The sequence below is a fragment of the Dipteris shenzhenensis genome, chromosome 3, assembly GCF_047967505.1.
Source record: "Dipteris shenzhenensis isolate YYH24624 ecotype China chromosome 3, Dip_SZ_1.0, whole genome shotgun sequence".
Taxonomy (NCBI): domain Eukaryota; kingdom Viridiplantae; phylum Streptophyta; class Polypodiopsida; order Gleicheniales; family Dipteridaceae; genus Dipteris; species Dipteris shenzhenensis.
The window spans coordinates 17560656-17580983 of record NC_141598.1 but is presented as its reverse complement, the minus strand read 5'-3'; the positions used below and the strand labels follow the sequence as shown (position 1 = coordinate 17580983).

At 41.7% G+C, this 20328-nt stretch overlaps 1 protein-coding gene across 2 annotated transcripts; it reads left to right on the top strand.

Moving 5' to 3' along the window:
- Positions 1 to 483: 483 nt before the first annotated feature.
- On the top strand, positions 484 to 17150 carry LOC147903459 (peptidyl-prolyl cis-trans isomerase CYP40-like). Of its 2 annotated transcripts, none has more exons than XM_087399081.1 (9): positions 484 to 566; positions 1581 to 1771; positions 2838 to 3296; positions 3405 to 3492; positions 3651 to 3703; positions 3783 to 3887; positions 15876 to 15951; positions 16123 to 16160; positions 16341 to 17150. In XM_087399081.1, the coding sequence occupies exons 2-9, from the start codon at positions 1601 to 1603 to the stop codon at positions 16392 to 16394; spliced, it is 1044 nt and encodes a 347-aa protein (XP_087255207.1). In that variant the 5' UTR covers positions 484 to 566; positions 1581 to 1600; the 3' UTR covers positions 16395 to 17150. The 2 variants fall into 2 exon arrangements, with proteins under 2 accessions (XP_087255207.1, XP_087255198.1); XM_087399072.1 differs by having other exon boundaries at positions 488 to 566; positions 2796 to 3296.
- The last annotated feature ends 3178 nt before the right edge of the window (positions 17151 to 20328 follow it).

Genomic DNA, 20328 nt, shown 5'->3' with positions numbered 1-20328 from the left:
GTTTACTTGCTTGTCGCTGCCGTCGTTTGCTACCGTTAAAAAAAATCTTGCGGCCCCGTTTTTCCGGCATTTTTCAGGTGTTAGCTTCAGGTCTTGTTTTCTTCTTCTCGTTACACGAATTTTCTCCGGTTAATTTTTTGCTGTTGTGCTCATGTTTCGGATGCTTTCTTGCTGTTTCTTCTCGTCGTTGCTGTTGTTTGCTCTCGTTTTTTCATGCCTCTCCGCGTTTTTTCTGCATTCTTCAGGTGCCTTCCGGTATCGTTGTTAAACGAAGTTGCTCCAGTTAATTTTTTGCTGTTTCTGATGTTTCGGATGTTTCTTTGTTTGCTGTCGTTTCGTGCTGCATATTGATGCTCCACGTTTTTCCTGCTTTTTCCAGGTGCCAGCCTCAGGTGATTGTCCTTTCTTCTTGTTAAACGACGTTTCTCCTGTTTTCGTTCTCGTCGTTTCTCGTTTCTGCTCCGTTTCTTGCTCCTGACGATTCTCATGCCACAGCATTTCGTCAACATTGCCAACGGAATCTCGATCGTCGTTCATTGCGTCGACGTAGTCTCGACCGTCGGACAGTAAGCCCCTTTCTTCTGTTTTGTCTTGCTGTTTCGCACTCGCATGCACTCTCGTGATTTCCGATTGCAACGGGTTGAGTCGTCAGATTGTTGAAACGTTCCCGTTCGCTTTGCTTTTTCAAAGATCGTCGGACTTCCAGAAAAGTCAACTTCTTCCTCGTCTCCACTCCCATTTTCTCTCGCAGCAGTTCACGGACGATGCGAGTATTTGTTTGGGAACGTTTGCGGTTGCTTGACATCGTTCTTGCCGTTCCTGTTCATTTACAATTCAAATTGCAGTTGCCGGAGTTTCAGTTTGTGAATTTTGTGGGAGCGTCCCCTTTGCTTCCATGTTCCACGCTGCTGCTGCTCTTCTTGTTGTTTCTCACTTGCTCGCAGTTCATTGAATCCCATTGAGCACTCTGAGTTTCGTTTCCTTCCGTCTCCATTTGCCCCTTTCGCTTCATCCTCCCTTAAGGCTTGCATTTTTACTTGTTCTGATATCCGGTCATAACTGCTACAGAGTTTCGTGGCTTTCTTGCCTTGCTGCCTTTCCATCTTCATCCTTGACGTGCATGCATTTTTTCTCGTCGTTGGAGCTGCTTTTGGTGCGAGCTGCGTCTGGGTTTTAACCAATTATTCCCAGGGTAAGTTTGGTGCATCGGCCGTCTTCCGAGCTCCGTTTCCAGTTGTTTACCGCTTCAATGCCGCGGTATGACGTTAGTTTGCTTAATGTTTTTTGAATTGGATTTTGTTCCGGAAAATCATCACTTTGATCGCGAACTTCGCTTCTGCACTTTCATTCTTTTAGATTTTTTGTTTGTGTCGTTATCTCCGTTTAAAAGCTTCTTGCATACGGTCCCTTGGGAAATATTGTTAAGATTGTGTCCCTTTGTTACCTTCTTTTAATTTGCAGGCTACTATAACGGTGCGGACGCTGTGTTGCTTGGTTATACAATCTTGCTGCAGCGGTCTGTGCTGTTTGCGGATGAAGTTTAACGACAGTACTTTGCTATCATATTCTGTTGGCCGCAGGCTCGGAGTGTCTCTAAAAGATGGTGAATCCTAGGTGCTTTTTGGACATCAGCATTGGCGGCGAGCTGGAAGGCAGGCTAGTTGTTGAGCTGTTTGCCGATGTAGTTCCTCGGACTGCAGAAAACTTTAGGGCTCTATGTACCGGAGAGAAGGGCATCGGTGCTGAAACGGGTCGCCCTCTGCATTTCAAGGTACCCCCTTATCCCTTTCTTTCGTGACGCTGGTTCGTGTGTGCTCTTCTTATGACAATAGAGTGTACATGCAAGAAAGGCGCAAGAAAGGCGCAAGAGGGGGGGGAGAGAGAGATCCAGAATTAGTAAGCTGTTTACTCTTCCCTTACATGGCATATTTGGAAGAACACGACTTGGATCGATGCTATAGATTGCTGTCGGCAGTGCTAAATATTAGATGACTGATACAGGAAAGACGCGACTATAGTATTTCTCTCTCTCTTTTTCGGTTATATGGTGTTACTAGTCCTGGTACACTTATTAAATGGAGGAACTTCCTGACCTCTGTGCACACTCAGAGTGGGTTAGCTTTAGTTTGGAGAAGCTTGACTTTCAAGCATCTTTATGTTGAGTCCCAAGGTCGACGGAAGCTTGACTCAAGATTGCACTTAAGTACTCTTTACCTCTTCAGTCTGACTTCTAAGCCTTCTCTGTGAGTACTCCTTTCATATGAGCCTGCTCTTCATCTCCAGCTTTGACAGAAACACAGTACAAAGACTTTTTGTATAATGCATCTTTCCAAGCAAGCAAGGAGGAGTATTTGTGCTTGTGTGAGTCCCAAGGTCGAGGGAAGCTTGACTCAAGATTGCAGTTAAGTACTTTTTACCTGTTACAGTCTGTTCGACTTCTAAGCCTTCTCTGTCAGTACTCATTTCGTATGAGTCTGCTCTTCATCTCCAGCTTTGACAGAAACACAGTACAAAAACTTTTTGTATAATGCATCTTTCCAAGCAAGCAAGGAGGCCCCTTCTATATTTGTGCTTGTGTGCACAGGTGCCTTGGCACGTCAGTGAGGTTTAGATGTGCGCATGTGAGAGCATATGTCATACATTTTTCAGCATGCCCTGTTGGTTGCATTTAGGCTGACGTGATTGTTTTGGGTGTCTATTAGAAGATTTGATATCTTTTACTTTTGCAAGTCGAGTTTAGTTTGTTTTCAAATTCATTAGGTAGGTGCCTAAATGGTGTGACTTGAATCTTGTAGGGCGTTCCATTTCATCGGGTGATTAAAGGCTTTATGATACAGGGAGGTGACTTCTCAGCTCGTAATGGCACTGGGGGGGAGTCAATTTATGGGCCCAAATTTGATGATGAGAATCTCCAGTTGAAGCATGAACGAAAAGGGATGCTATCGATGGCAAATATGGGGCCAAACACAAATGGATCTCAGTTTTTCATAACAACCACCCGCACCTCTCACTTGGATGGGAAACATGTGGTGTTTGGAAAGGTTGTCAAAGGCATGGGTGTAGTGCGCAGTATGGAGCATGTTCATACTGATGAACAAGATCGACCGTTGAATGATATCCTTATAGTAGATTGTGGTGAGATTCCTGAAGGACAGGACGATGGTGTAGCTGGCTATTTTAACGATGGAGATATGTATCCAGACTGGCCAGCTGATCTCGATGACAAGCCTTCCGATTGCTCCTGGTGGATTGGTGCAGTAGACTCTGCCAAGAGTTTTGGAAATGACAGCTACAAGGTTGTTTGGAATATTGAATGTGGCTTCATCCTTTGAGCTATGTAAGTTGGTACATTTTGGAAGCGAAGTAATGGATCCTTTATCCTTACTGGTGTGTTGTTCTGGCAGAAGGGTGACTACAAAAGGGCCCTGCGGAAATACAGAAAAGCCTTGAGATACTGGGATGTTTGCTGGGAGAAAGATAATGTCGATGAAGGTCAATGATGGCTGAGAAATGCATGTGGATGATTTGAATGGAAAGATGGTTTTGATAAATTTTTTGTATGCTAAGCTTGCAATATTCTTTTTCATCCCCATGCATGCTATCATTCTCTTTCTGTTGTTCTTATTTTCTCATTGTTTTGTGATGAACAGAGAAAAGCAATCATTTAAGGAAATTAAAGTCGCAAATTCTGACCAATAGCTCGGTAAGGATGAAGGTCTTACCGTGAAAGTGTGAATTGAAAACAGGTTGGGCTGTACCTTACTTTTACCTGAATACTTCAGGCAAGCAAGTTAAAGCTTGGAGATGCAAAGGGTGCTCTCTTGGACACAGAATTTGCAATGCAGACTGGAGAAGATAATGTGAAGGCTTTGTATCGCCAGGGCCAAGTTAGTGCTCGTGCATTCCAAACCTTTTTCCGTCAGGGTTTTATCCAGTATTCCAGCTATTATTGGGAAAACAGGTGTCCGATTATTTCTTTAATAGCCGCATGCTTTGAAACTTATTAGATGAAGCAAGAATAACTTTGTCAAGTACAGGCAAGATGCATAGTTTGCTATGAAAGTAACATCATCACAAAAGTAGAGAAGGGGAGAAGATATCACAATGCAGGACATGGAGCATAGAAGGAGAAACTAGAGGGAGAGAATGAGGAAGGGAAGGGTCGTCCATCATCTTTTGCACTTCCAATAGCTCAAAGGCTCGTGTTGGGTCATCGATAGACTGGCTACTAGCTTTCTGCGGGCCACTTTTGGAGGACTTTCTGTCTACATCCTGCACTGCAATGGGTCTTGCTAAGTGACGACTACTCTGTTGTTGGCAGGCCATGGTGCACCCAAGGCAATGTTTTCTGGGCCTAACTGCGCGACACTGAAGGTCCTTTATTGCTAGATATGGAGCTTGACATCCTGTGCTACTGCTTTGGTGCTAACTGGTTGCTGAGAATTCCCAAACACACTGTGCAGCTTGAGCACCTTGGCTGGATGTTCTGTGGGGATATTGAGCTTGGCAACCACATAGTCATCGAGCAAATTCACTGAACTGTGGTCATAATTAAGAAAATTGACCTTGCGTCATGCTACATATCAATGAGAACCTCGCTGACTGTTTCTCCTGGAGGTTCTCCCATTAGGAGAAATATTGTTTCAAGAGTGGTCCCTATAAGAGAATCCACATCAGCTGAGGCTCGAACTACCTACTTCCATAGGGTTCACTCAATATACGTTGTCAAATACTGCTTGAGGCTCAATGTGTGGCTCATTTAGTTATGATAATTAGTCCAATCTTAAGCTTTAGGAGAAAAATAAGAATACAGCATTGCTTGAGGAAAGATGAACACATGATTAAAAGTGCTGCCCTCCCCTCCCTCGCTATTTAAGTATTATCGTGGGCTGGAAGTAGTGCCCGCCTACAGAAGAAAACCTGCATGCATCCGTGCCCGAGTGAGAAGGAAGCCTGCATGTGCGCCCAGCTGCATGCATGTGTGCCTTAGTAAGAGGTTCCCCTAGGAGATGAAGAATTCATGTTGCATAGGGTGAGAGCTGCATCAACAGTGGGATGAGGACTGCATGGGGAAGAGGCTGATGCAGGGCTGTGGGACGAGGAACTGCAAGAGTTGTACCAACAGGGCTGCGTGTTGCAAGAGGACTGCTGCTGCAGAGAGGAGCAGAAGGGGCTGCTGCTATTGCAGAAGGAGCAGGAGAACTGCTGCAGAGGAAGGAGCGGAGGGGCTGCTGCTACAGAAGCAGCAACAAGAGGGCTGCTGTACAGGAAGGAGCAGAAGGGGCTGCTGCTGCTGCAAAAGATAAAGGAGGAGCTGTTGCAGAGGAAGGAGCTGCTGCTGGACTGCGTGGGGAAGGAGCTGTAGAGGCAGGATGGGAGCTGCTGCAAAAGGAGAGGCTGTAGGAGAGAATACACCAACAAGAGGGGGAGAGAAAATGTGTGCAGGGGGGGGGGGGAGTGTTTTTTTCTAGATGTAGGAGGCAGCAGCTTCAAAAACATAGGAGTTTGTGCCCAATTTGTCATGGGGGGCTAGCTCCCTTGAACCATAGAGGCCTGCATGGGGACTGGAGTTCCTGTCGTGACAAGTGGTGCCGTGGTTCATGCATGGCCCTCCACATGTCCCCACATGCTGCCATGTGTCCCATGCCACATGTCAAGGCTGCCACCTCAGCATGACCAGTCATCATGCCACATGTCATGCTGAAATCATGGACTAAGGTTATTTTAACCATTCTGTATTTGCCGGACTGAAAATTCAGTTTGGGTAATCAATACTACTCTGATTTGGATTCTATTTTCGCCCTTAGGTTTCTGGCACTTAGCTCTATCCAAAGGGCTAGTCTAGGGTTAGTTTGCATTCGGTTGGCCTTCTCACATAACCTATTAGGCCTATTAGTCTGTCGTCTTGTCTTTTATCTATTTGACTCTTCATGTTTATAGGCCCATAACCAAGGCTACTGCAAATAGTTGCTAGCTCGGGGATGATCCTTGCAAAGATCTATGGTTGGGATGGCGACATGCTAGCCTACACCATGTGTGTCTTGTGTTCGTATTCTAACTCCTCTTGATATATATACGTTCATAAGACTAGAATACCAAATGTTACAAATTATAATGTTGTATAGAACAAGCTAAAGAACAAAGGAAACAAGGGAGTTCGTAAGCGACTTTAGACAAAGTTATGAGAAAATTATAAAATAAAATTTTGATTTCTTTTAAAAAGAAAGTACCAAAAAAGAAAAACTTAGTAAGCAAAGCTAGGCTTATGTTCTCCTCAGTACCCAAGCATAAGCTGCCATCCTCTCGATGTTAGAAGGTAGCTTGTAGATAGATGATTGTGTTGTAGCAAACCTATAAGGCGAGTCTCATCTTGTTGGAGAGCAGACCAAGAGGGATAAGAAGATAAATCCTTGTTGGATTGTGATCTCAGAATAGTGAGATAATAGTGATCTCAGAATAGTTATTTCCAACGATGGGGTCCCTTGTCTTTTATAGTGCTTAGACCTAGACAAATAGCACATATGCTTATGGATTATCCTATATAGAACATGTGGCATCCTGAGATAAAGTGCTATATGGGATAATACCATGTGCAGTCTGTTAGAGCTCTAGTCCTCAAATATACACAAATGACCACTCTAGACACATCTAGAGAAAAAATCTAGTTAACTAGAAAGTTATTAAATGCTAACGTCACAAGAGCCCATTATGGATATCCTAGGGAACTATGTAGACTCAATGATAGCCACTCTTCAAATCCATCTCGCTGAATATAGTGGCTTCTTTCATCCTGTCAAACATTGTCATGTGGATCGGTTAATGAAAGCACTCTTGTAGAAAGATCTTACGTATGCCTATTCCCAACTTTAAGGAGTACAAGCTGAGGATTACCTGTTGTGCAAGGTGAAGGTTAGGAGCCATATGTTTTTGACATCGAGCTGGTATACATTCCATCTGCTGAGTGTTGCTAGTGATATCAAGAACCATATGGAATCCATCTTTGCTACTGGAGCATTAGTCTCATCATAATCTTGACCATATTGTTGTGTAAATGCTTTTGCAACTAGTCTAGCTTTGTATCTTTCAATGCTTCCATCTGGATTGTACTTCACTTTGTATACCCATTTGTTTGCTATGGCCTTCTTTCGTGGTGGAAGGTCGCATAATTTCCGAGTATTGTTCTTGTATAAAGCTTCCATTTCTTCATTCATAGAAGTTTGCCATTCTGGCTTGTCAACTATGTCTTCAAAGTACACTGGCTCTTTTGTAACCATGATAGTAGTCATAAGAGCATAGTTGGTGGTTTCAACATGAATTGCTTTGCCTTTCTGAGCATATATCAAGGTTGACATCAACCATTGAAGATGGAATGTGCTTATCAAAGATAGCATCCTTGTTAAGGATAATCTCTCTCTTGGAAGGGTCATACTGCCGATAACATGTAGATTGAGAATTGTAACTGACAAAGATCGTCTGAGTGGACTTCACATCTAACTTCCCCCTTTGCTTCTTTGGAATGTGTACAAAGGCGTCACACCCAAATAAACAGAAATAGGAAACATTGGGCTTTTTGCCAAAATAGGCCTCAAAAGGAGTTGCCTTGGGAATAGTAGACGTTGGTGAATGATTTAGGATATGAACTCTGGTCGTAGTAGCCTCATCCCAAAGAAACTTTGCAGGCCTGATAAGGCCTAGCATCAATTGACCAAGGACACACGTGTCACCTGACTCAATTGGAGTTGCCTTTACACAAGGTTCCTCCAATGTTTGCACCCAATACCTGGACAAATGCACACTTGACCAAATTGGACTTGTCTTTACGTGAAGATCCTCCTTCAATAGTTGGAATAGACAATTCCAAGTCGGAGTAGCAGAGTACCAAAGAGTGCCCGACCAATCTGTCCCTAATAAGGTTCCCATTTTCTAGAAAGCTGAATTTTAACAAGTACAACGGAAAACATAACCATTAGTACTCTTGTCTTGGCTCAACTAGTTCAAGAGTTACTTTTCCACTATGCAGACACAAGACAACGAGAAATATCCTTACTTCCATGCACTTGGTGGCACAAGTGACATTATAGTGCAACACAATTCATGTAATCCAACCAACAATTTGCCGACTGAAGCTTGTGCACATGAAAGTCTTTGTAGGGAGCATGCCACAACTAATTTAAAATATGTTAGCAAATTCAAAACATGTTGCATGCTCGAACTTTAGTTCGAGCATGCTACAACCATGTATACTCAAGCCCCCCTTTCATCTCCCCCTTCATGGAATGAGACCTTGGACGTACTATGTTGCAGACAAGAATGCAACTGACGTTGAAAAGTAGGTGGCAAAATATTTTAATAGCAGACGCTTATAGACAAGTTGCAGCATTCTCAAGCCGAATTCGCAAAGATATCACTACAGACGCTCAAGTACAAATTCATCATTGCAAAATTCCTATTCTCAACAAGGGCATGCTCAAACTTAAGTTCAATACATGGACAATCTCCATGCCCAATTCTTTAAGTTGACAGAAACAGCAACGGAGTTGAGCAATCACTACATGAATCACTTCACACAATTGGTTATACAGTTAAAAGTAGCAGATGGGGTCCGGATCAACACATTTTTACAAGGTCTTCGTTCTGATATCCAATAGTATGTTCGAAGCTTTAGGCTGAAAATGTACAACATAGCTTTTGAGCTCATTCACAGTTTTGAGCTCATGAGCAAGGGGGGTCATGGACGCAAAGGCCCTCTCAACAAGTAGTATTAGGAGATCTCAACCCAAGGAAGTTTCAAGGCGATTATTAGCAAATAGCAAGCCAAGGACAAAGAGTATGGGGTCTTTCTCAATGTGGAGAAGCAGAGGCACGACAGTTGTCCCAATTCACATTCCCTAGTTAGTGCAGCTATCACCCTTCCATCAGGATTTGCCACAGCACCAGGAGTAGTCTTGTGAGTGGCAATATTTATTTTGTAGTGGTGTGCAATCCTAAATAAACCTGATATGAAGATGGTGACTTTGTTTGCTTTGACCAAACTTCTTTGATATGTGCATTTCATGCAAATCTATGCAGTAAAGCAATATTCCGCAAACTTGTGCAATCTTTTCCCTTTTCCTTTAAGAGAGCACTGGGAGATTTCATTGGTATCAGAGCTTACGATAGTGTGATCCCCAAATCTCTGTGCGCCCTTATTGACCCTCTTTCTCTTCTCATTGAGTCAACCAGCCATCATAGCAAGCCATGGTCTCCATTTGCCTTCCAATCTCAATGAGTTGAGTAACCTTGTGACTAGTATAGCCCATCAGATTCATGTCCATGAAGGTAACCATGTTGACTCCCATAAGCCAGGGCCTCCATCCAAAGAAAGGTGCCGTCCAGGCATTCAAGATTGTGTAAGGAAGGGTAAGTCACGCTCTGCCTCTCATTCAAGGGGAAGAAAATGATATCTGTGAGACATAAGAGGAAAGAGAAGACTAGTTGAGCCAAAGATCAAGCTTGGATGTTCAAGCTCAACAAATACAAAGATGAAGATCAGCTCGAAATTTTGTTGGCATGGATATGAGATCTTGACTACTTCTTTGATGGAGATAAATATAAAGAAAAGCCAAGATTTGATTTGCAGCCTTGCACCTGCAAGATGGTGCTTCTCTATGGTGCTATGTCCAGCGCAGGACAGCAAGCCCACTTGGAGAAAGTTCAAGAAGAAATTGCAGGGTCATTTCTTGCCAAAGGAGTTCAAAAGAGACATGACAGTGCAATTGGATATCTTCGATAATGACAAGACGAAAAAATATGTATGTTACTCATTTTTCAGATACTTTACTGAAAGTTCAACCTTTCAGTAAAGAAGATTTAAGGAAGCAACAAAGGAGGTTTTGGCTGGGGTTGAGGTACACTATTGAAAAATAAGTCGACATTGCCAGGCTCGTGACTTTGGAGGATACTATTAAGGCGGCACTAAAGATTGAGAAGAATCTACTCTTCTTGCCAAGGGTGATCCAAAGAAGAGGAGCTTTTAAAAGAATTCAAGAAGAATATAAAAGCATCCAACAGGCAAGAGGAGTCTTCAAAGACCCTATCTCATCAACAAAAGAAAAGATATTATTCCGAAGGATGATGCTTTAAATATGGAGAGCAAGGCCACAACTTCTGCGAGTGTCCTCAAAAGTAGATTGCCAAAGCAAAGGTCAACAAGGAGGCTTGGAAGAAACACCGGCAGCCCATAACATGGAGGCTTTCTACGAGTGTCCTCACAAGTAGATTGCCAAAGCAAAGGTCAACAAGGAGGCTTGGAAGAAACACCGGCAGCCCATAACATGGAGGTTTTCCCACATAAAGATGAGGATCTGTCTACCCATAGTTTGCTTAGGACTTCGGGTCATGTAAAAGATCATTCAGCCTCTTTCTTGCTCGATGATGTTGCAATAATAATTTATCTCGCATGAGTCAAAACAAAGGCGAACACTTGGTGCTTTCAAGTGTCATGAAGAAAAGGCATATCCTCTCATCGACAAACATATCTTGATCGCCTATCTTTTATGATTGCCTGATTCAAGGTGCTGATGTTATATTTGGAATGCCTTGGTATAAGGAAGTCAATCCTTGAATTGATTATGCAAAGAACATCTTGACCTTTCAACACAAGGGCCGGGATGTTAGCATTTTGGCTGGTGTCTTAGGAAATGGTGTTCCTATGGTTAGAAATTGAATGTTCTTTTCTTATTTATGTTGTTGAAAAGGAAGTTCTAGAAGAGATTTTCACAAACCCACTTGGTCAAGAAAGGCTAAACTTTCTTAAAGAATTTTTAAATTGTTTCTCACAAGAGTCACCGAGTCAGCTTCCACTAGAAAGAAAGTTCTAGAAGAGATTTTCACAAATCCACTTGTCAAGAATTGCTAAACTTTCTCAAAGAAATTTCGAATTGTTTCTCACAAGAGTTACCTAGTCAGCTTCCACTAGGAAGGCGTGAAGACCATAAGATTGATTTAGTTCTCGGATGTTCTTCACTCAGTAGACGGATATTGAGTTAGTTGAACACAACAACATGAGATCTTCAAGCAAGTTCAAGAACTCTTGGAGAAAGGATTGGTCTGACCTAGTAGTTCCCCCTTTTGCTCTCTTATCTTGCTAGTCCGGATCTTTTAGGATGTGTGTGAACTATAGAGCCTTGAATAAACATACAATAAAAAATTGTTTCCCTATTCCTCGAATAGATGGCATTTTTGATAATTTGGGACTTGGGAGGATGTACAATTTTCAGTTGCATAGAACTAAAGAGAATAGTTTTCCTAAGTCAAGAATGATGAGAAACAAGTCCTGTGATTAAGGCATGTTTCAACTTTGAAAATAATTTTCTCTTCAAAACTCCATTAAAACTTAGCCTTATTGAGATCATGTAGGGCTGCACCTGTCTATACAAAATTCCAAATGAATATGAGCGTAGACCAAGGAATGAACTAAACTCATGAGGAATCTTTAGACTGGGCCATTCCATGATTGTTTGTATTTTGGCTGAATCCATTCGGATACCATCTTTGTAGAAATTATGGCCTAGGTATTGGATTTCTGCCAGGGATTCTTTTCATTCAATAGAAGGGCATTTATTTTATAAGACTTTGAATATAGTTTTCGAATGCTCTCTATGCTCCTCCTCATTCCTCCTAAAAATAAGAATGTCATTGAAGAAAACTCCTATGAATTCTTGATGGTTTCTAAACAATCATTCCATTAGGCTGTCGAAAGGTAGCTGGTGCATTAGTAAGGCATTACAAGATACTCTAGTTGTTCGAATGCAATTTTATGAATATCTTTAGGTGTTATAACCAGGCAATTGATGCTAGTAGTGACGGCATTGAAGCTGCTCTAACCCATGATGCTCATGTAGTAGCCTATGAAAGTAAAATGCTGAAAGATGCTGAACTTCATTATGACATTTATGAGGAGGAACTCTGGGCAGTAATACATGCCTTCAGGATGTGGAAACATTAGGAATACACTTTCTTGTTAAGACTGATCATCAAAGCCTACAATACTTTTGAAGCAACCCCTCTTGAGAGAGAGGCACATGAGATGGTCTATTGTTCCACACTCTTTTCATTTCCAATTCGAGTACAATCTTGGAAAAGAAAATGCAGTGGCTGATGCACTTTCTCATAGGCCAAGACATATCTCAGTCACATATCATGATCAGTTGATAGCCCTTAAGGATATGTATGCAAGAGATGCTGTTAAGTATGGGCACATTTGATGACCGCAGACACTCACTATGCTTACTACACAATGATGGATACTTGTACAAGCAAGAGAAACTATGTATTACAAAAGAACTCCGACCAAAGGCTTTAGAGAAAAACCATAATCCACCTTATGCTGGTCATAGAGGCATTGTGGCTACATTTACATCCCTAGGTAGACTCTTCTATTGGCTAGACATGAAGAAAGACATTGTTGCTTATATTTCACTATGTATATCATGTCAAAAGGCAAAGTGTGATAGAGGAAAACCCAAAGGACTATTCTAATCTTTACCTATTCTAGAAAGACCATGGGAGTATATTAACATAGACTTCATTATTGGAATTCCTAAGACTAATTAGGAACATGACATGATTTGGACCATAGTGGATAGGTTTAGTAAATAAACTCATCTCATTCCATGTCGGAAGCTCGTAAAGGCTCTTGAAGCTGCACACCTATTCATTAGGTTATCTTTAGACATCATGTTATACTCTAATCTATAGTTTTCGATAGAGATTCTAAATTCACTAGTAATGTCTGGCAAGCATTGTTTGACAAGCTTCGAACATTTTCTTGAGCATTTCATCCTTAAGATTGATGACCAAAGTGAAATTACTATTAGCACCCTATGGATTTGCTCTAAATCTATGTACACAATCAACAGATCATTTGGAAAAAGTATCTACCCATTGTTGAGTTTGCTTACATTAATACCATACACTCTTCTAGGGGAAAGACCCCTTTTCAAATCATCTATGGCAGATTCTTATCAATTCTATTAATGCAAACAAAGAGATCTTTGCCGTTGATCAATTAGGGTTATGACTCTGCTTATGCCATAGGCCGCATAGCCATACAAAAGGATCAATTAAAACAAAGGGCAGCTGCAAATAAAAGACGGAGGGCCTTTGAGATTAAGGAAGGACAATGGGGTTTACCAAAGTTTGAAAAGCTTTGGCTGGAAACCAAGGTGGGACAGAAGAGGTATTTAATTATGGCCCTTTCAGAGTGTTGGAGGTTATGAATCAAGTTTTAATTCGGCTCGATCTCCCATCACATTGGAAGATACACGTTGTATTCCATGGCAGTTTAATCAAATCCTTTTTGGTTATTCCTCACGATCCAGTCTATGAAGATCCACCAAAAGTGGAGGATAATGAGATACTTTTGGTTCTATGACTTCATCACAGGAAGACGTACAAAAAAGTATCTCTTGAAGTTCAAGGGATTCCAATCTACACATGCTAAATGGATAGAAGAATGTGTTAGGAGTTTCTTGACATTCTTGATGCTTAGGAACAGCACTTCAGTTGAGGTCAAGATGGAGGGAATGCCACTTCTCTTCACCAAACACATACCTACTTGCTTTGGTATATTTATTTATTGCATACCTCTAATGAAGGGGTTATGGGCATTCACGTTCCACAATTTGAGACGTATCTCTTTATGAGAAATGTAAAGACCACCCCACGCGAGTACCCAAACATCAGACCAATCAAATGCATAGAATGTAGACTGACCTGACAACTTTAAAAGAACGTTTGCAGTAGCTTTGCGTGTGGGCCCTTAAACATGAACATTTGCAATAGCTTTGCATATAGGCCTTTAAACATGAAGTCGAATCGGAGGAGTATTAATAATCCAAAGTGGATTTTTAGTCAAGCATATAGTTGGAGCAGATGCGGGTGGAGGGGCAGTGCCATTGTTGCTCTGCTGGTTTTCTGAAGACGATCCCGCACTGCCTTTGGAGCTGTTGTAGCACAGCGAGGATTTGGATGGGAGCCCTCAGGATCATGACTTGTATGTAGAGTCTTCAGAGGGACTACACTTGGGGGATGGTGGCTTGGTTGACTGAGGGAGGACATGCGTTCGAGATTGATGAGATCTCCCCAGCTTACCGGATACAGGGTCAGAGCATTCGGAGGATAGAGCTCCATGAGGTAGTCCCTCCTGATAGCCTAGCTCTTCCTCCTCCGGAGGACAGCGTTTGGGAGGTGGTAGCCAGTATCACTGCATGGAACATTTGGGTGGCTCGCTGCAGTCTTGTGATGGGTGAGCATCCGGTTCCACCCTTGGCTACCTTGGTTGCCATCTGGCAGGATATCATCTACACCCTACGCTCCACCTGGGAGCGTGGGACCCCAGGCTCTAGGGCGACTGTCGCTAGGCGTGCTCGATTCTGCAAGGCTTGGCCTGCAGGAGTTTTCTACATTTTAACTCCGCGAGGGATTCATTGGTTGTATAGTCCCCCCACCTGGTTGTTAGCCCCAGTACCAAAGATCCCCTAGGTAGTGAGCTGGGTTTCTCTGGAACAGGCCGGTTTTTTCTATCAGCCTTCTCCAGTTTTTTCCATACTCAGCACCTTCGGGGTTGCTGTTTTGTATGAAATAGAAGGTTCCTTTCTTTGCAAAAAAAAAAGTCAAGCATAAAAAGAGTGGTTAAAATAACCTTAGTCCACAATTTAAGCATGACACGTGGCATGCGAGTTGACAGCCCTGACATGTGGCATGGGACACATGGCAACCTGTGGAGATGTGTGGAGGGGCATGAACCACGACATTCAGCTCCCATGCAGCCCACCAATTTTCAAGAGAGTCTGCCCCCCATGCCAAATTGGGCTCTATAAAAGAAGCGCCCCCCCCTCCCCCTCCCCCTCCCCCCCTGCTGTGGGATCCTTCTGCAGCACTTTAAAATTTTGAAATTATGTGGCCAATGTATGTGTGCTTGCTGTCATTTACAGGTTCCTGAAGCATGTCTTCACCTACTCTTTGTAACCATGTATCTAGATTTGGCAAGCTTTCAATGCACTTGCTGCTTCAAATTTTGTGTGAAATTGTTCATGGAGTGTCTTGTATTCTGCATTGTGGAATTCGACATATGATGAGATACTCTTTCAGGGTTACGGTGAGATCATTGAATAGGGATGGCCATCTGGTGCGGGCAGCTTCTTCAGAGAATCTTCCATTGCTTTGAGTCTGCCCCCCTATTTACTGCTCCTTGTCATCCTACAAGGACAAGCTGTGAGTGCTCCTAGAATTGTTTTTATAAAAAAAAGAGTGATGGTCTGCCAAAATACCTTTCGGAATATGGGTTTATGTGTTTTGTTGAATTTCCCACTTGATCCCTTCATGCTCATCGAACAGACCAGAGTTTGCAACTCCTAACCCGATGCACAGCCATAGCCCAGCACAGGAAGTCCAGGTAGATGCTTCAATAGGACTGTAATACAGTTCATGACCTCTAGAACCCAGCATTGGGACACAGCTGCTTTGACAATTTTCAATATATCTTGAAGTGTGGGTGTGAGGTGTGGTTCATGAAATGTTCTGTGGTTTAAGGATATTGTCACTTTCTTGAAAGTTTCTATCTATCTTTGTGTAGAGCACTTGTTGGCTAGTTTTCCTCACCTAGGAGTGGTGGGTTTTAAGGATTTTTTGTTTTCTTAACAGTTTTATCACTTCTGCACCTTCCTTGTAATAGTAGTCTCTCCATTTGACCCTAGTTTAATCAAGCTATTTAAAATTAGCATTCAAGATAAGGAGGTATGGTATCTTCAGTTTGTGGATTGTATGAACTATGTTTTTCAATAAGCACCTGTATGTGAGTGCACGACTATGTCGTTTTAACTGGTATTGTACAGGCATATATGGCTTTGAAAGATGTGGATGCTGCAGTCGCAAGCTTTTCAAAGGCTTTAGAGCTACAGCCAAGTGATGGTGAGTTCTGCTGCTACAGAAATATGTAATTTATTAGTTCTTGGGCCGGGAACACTTTCTCATATAGATTGTATATGATTTTTAAAATGCTGAAAATCAAGTAAATGCACAGATTTGTGGTACATATGTTATTTCGCATGGATTGTAACAGCTTGCCTGCTGTGATTACAGTGGGAATAAAGAAAGAACTTGGAGTTGCGAAGAAGAAGGTATGATGTCCCCCCCCTCCCTGTTTCTGGGATGGGGATGACTTCAATTTGACATGCTAGACTTTAGGGTTCGTGAAGAGTAACTGAGTGATATCGTGTCTTACTGAGACCAGAGGGCTTTGAACTTGCATGATTTGTGTTTCTGTATAATCATCAGGGGTTGTCTTTATAAACATGCAGATAGCTGACAGACAGGACAAGGAAAGGAGAGCTTTCGCAAAAATGTTCCAGTGACAAGTATCTTACCAAATTTCCTGATGATACTACCTTCCTTTTGGGATACTGCGGTCTTTTGGAAAGATACAATTTGTGCTAACACTAGCATGTCCTGATCACATCCAAATGTACGAATTTGCCAGCTTCTCAGTCTTTAGCTGCATGTCGATTGGTTCTGTATGCCTCCTTGCTCATCTCACCTTTGGTGAAATACTATCTGAGGAGACCATTCTTTCCAGGCCTCCTAGAAGAATTACACGCATGTGTGCCTTTTGCTTTTTGAGAAAAGCTCAGGGCAACCTTTGCTCAATTTTGCAAGTCTCCAGGGCCCAGGCAGCTTCAAAGAATCTGTCTGTTTTGTACAACGTCGTCACTTTGATTTGACCTGATTCACTGCAAGTGGTCATGGTAAAACATATTAATCCTGCTCACATTGTAGGGTGTCATGCGAATCCTTTCGCTAATTGTTTCTGGGTAGGTAGCTCATGTCTGCAGGAGCGGGGATTGTGATGTATTTATGGCAGAGGATAGTGTGCTCAACAGGCCTTCACATCACAGGTACATCGAGGGATTACTGTAAACTGTTTCTAACTCGAGGTGCACTCACCTCATAATGAAAGAAAGACCTTTCAGATGTTTTGCACAGATCTTGTAAAAGGGCTCCATGTTGGCATTTAAATGAATATTTGACGAGTTGGTCTTTTATGAGAGAGATACTGTGACACAAATTTTGATATTGGCTCTTCATATGAATGCCAATCAAATCTGACAAGATAACAGCCTAGAGTCAGTTCAATAGAAATACACATTGGTCACAATAGTTGTGCACCTTAGACTTCTGAAGAGAGGCTTTCAAGTCTTGAGGAGGTGTGTTGGAGTACCAAAACTTGATGCCATGGAAAGGGGAGCAACTTGCGAGTATTTTCTTTGATTAAGTGGTAAAATCTATGTACACGATCTTCTACAATGTTTTACACAGTTCTTACTTTTAATGTGCGGTGAGGGGCCATCTAATGAAAGATTCTCCAGAGAGGGTAGTGCAAAAACCCTCTATTATTGAGCCACAAGACAATGGGAAGGGAGCCCTGAAAAGAGTGAGTTGGCTCAAACGGAGCTTGTCGTTCATGATCCTCAATAGCTTGCTGTCATGCATGCTGAATATCCTACTGTGGGTAAACTACATGCATAAGCATCAACATGCATATGCTTTTATTAATATAAAGCATCTAAGTTCTGAAAAAAAAACCATCACTAGCATCTTACTACCATGCCTGAATCCTGTAAAGATGTAATTTTCCTCGTTTGGAGTTGAAACAATGCTTGTTGTTGCACTCCTTAGAACGCACATCTCAATACAAGAGAAAGCATTGACTACAATATATCAATTGCAAGTGTGTGCTTCAATGGAAAATACATCATATCATAAAATGTGAATATGAACAAAAGATAGCTTGTGTTTAAATAAATGCATCATGCATCAATTTGAATTCTCACAGAGCAATTCATGTATGTATCTACATGATTCATCAATCTCTATAGAGTTGATGCAAACCTCAAAAAGAAAAAGGCTTTGTCTTTAGAGCTTTGTCCTTCCAAACTCAATCTACCACATCCTTACTAGCCAAACGAGCTACCTCTTTGTTCTTCTTTGAAGTATCTTCTCTTTTCTTGTAGTGTCCTTGCTCACCCCACTATATCTACATATGTACTTTGCCAAATCATCTTTCTTAAGGAACTTTACTCTAGCAGTTGACACCTTGAAAACATATGTCTGCTACTACTGGTTGTAGACACCAGTATTCAATCGGTGATGAATCATCATCTAGAAGGGTAGAAATTATCTCTACAAGGCTCATGTCATTGTAGACACAAATCATTTTTCCCATATCATCATATGTCGATGGGAGAGTAATACCGCTTTAGTATCATTGTCTTCAACGTGAAAACCTAGGTCTAGAAGTTGCTGGAGTATTGCTTGCATGTGGTTAAGATGTTCTCCCAAAGTAACTTCCTTTTATTAGACTTAAAAAAACTTTCTTCCAGAAAACTTCAAGTTTCTTAAGTCAAGGACCAAACAACGTCTCCCCCATCATCCGAATTTCACATGCAGATATGAGAACTTAGAAGGTACAAATGATTGTACCTTTCATTGGAGCTACATGCAAGAATGCAAAGAGCTCTCTCACCTTGTATCTCCCAATGGAGCACCTTTCTGGGAGAGTTCTAAGAAGATTTTCTAATTGGCTTTTTCTCTATGCATGAAACCACCGACTAGGATCCTTTTATATCAACTTCCAAGATGGAAAGTTAGGGCCCGTGAAAGTCACAAGTTTGCTTGACTCAAATGATCCCGACTGCATGTTCGTATTAGTTGTAATAACAATTGAGAATTTGTAAGTGAAATCTATGCATGCAATAATGGAATATCTTTCAAAAAAGAAAATGACAAACTAACAGTAGTATAGACATCGTAAAAGCAAAGTTTAGTTTGTATGTCAACAGAAGAAGAAAGTCACTACATCTTGAAAGCTATACTACAACAACTGAGCAGATACAACACCGTGCCATCCTAATATAAAGGAAATGGATTTCCAAAGATCACCACAAGGTATAATCAAGGAAAGAATCCAAGAGCTGAAATTAAGGGTGAGAAAGGTAACATGCAGATGAGATGGTTTTGCTAGACACCAAGGAGATCCAAACCACTAGGAACCTAAATTAAAGACTACCACCAACTTTTCTACAATCAACCAAACCCCATGCAGAAACCACATATAATAGTCTCCATGCAATCGACTAGACCGACCAAGGATCCTATCCAAAGTTTGTTGTCCTAGCAATAAGATTCACAAATCCCTCAATGCTAAACAAGATAGTCAAAAATGTATAGTTAAAGTAAGAGAAAGTAGTGCTTGAATAATCCAATAATAGACAAGAGAAACCTTGAAAATTTAATTCTCTCACTAAAAGAAACAAAATAGATACCACCACCTCATGGAAAGGGCATGGAAGTATAGGAAAACCTTTTTCTTCTTATTCTCAGTGCCCATACCATCAACTCCCTTTCGCAACACGTGAGCCCCAAACTAAGATTCTCTACAACATCTAGGCAACATCTAAACTATTATTGTAATAGTAGATATAAGAAATATAGTATCCTCACTACCCTTTTCTTACACAATTTTTTTTTCGGAAGCATAGACCAATAAATAAGTTTGAAAGAAAAACCTTTGTAAGGCATACGATAGCTTATAACACTCTCGATCACTTGAAGGAAGATGCGATCAAGGCTCTTCTTTAAGTCAATGCAACGTTGAAGTACCATTTCGTTTGCATAGTTGGGGGTTGCCATCATGGAGCAATTGATTGTCTATGACTACCCCTCTCATCAAGTCATGTTGGGAACAAGAACCATTCTCCATGTGTTTACTACAAAGGAAAGAGAAGCACTATCAAATAATATGGAGCTTGAGATATTACATTTTATGAAGGAAAGGACCAAGAAAGGAGCATTGACTAGATTCATTATTTCACAAGATTTTTGAATTCTCTCCCCAAAACATAGCTCTATATGCGGGCGGATGTTGTTTAGAGAATATCTCCCGTGTATTGGGTCTAAGCCAATAATGTTAGTGCTTTAGAAGTAAGGGTCTCACTAGGGAGCCTCCTAGAAAACTATGCTGCCCACTTGGATCCACACTTCAAAATCTTATGGTGGCCATGAACCAAATTTACTTCCAAATGACTAGCTATATCATCATGAAGTGGTTACACTAGGGGTTTGTTGCCCATGAACCTGGTGTTGTCAATCAGAAGGACCAATGTGGCTCCAGTGGTTGATCGTAGGTTGATCGTAGAGTAGAAGCCATGCATGATCATCCCAATCCAAGAAGTCTGCGGGCTTCAATAGAATGCAAGAAAAGGAGAGATAGCCTAAGTCAGAAGTCATTGC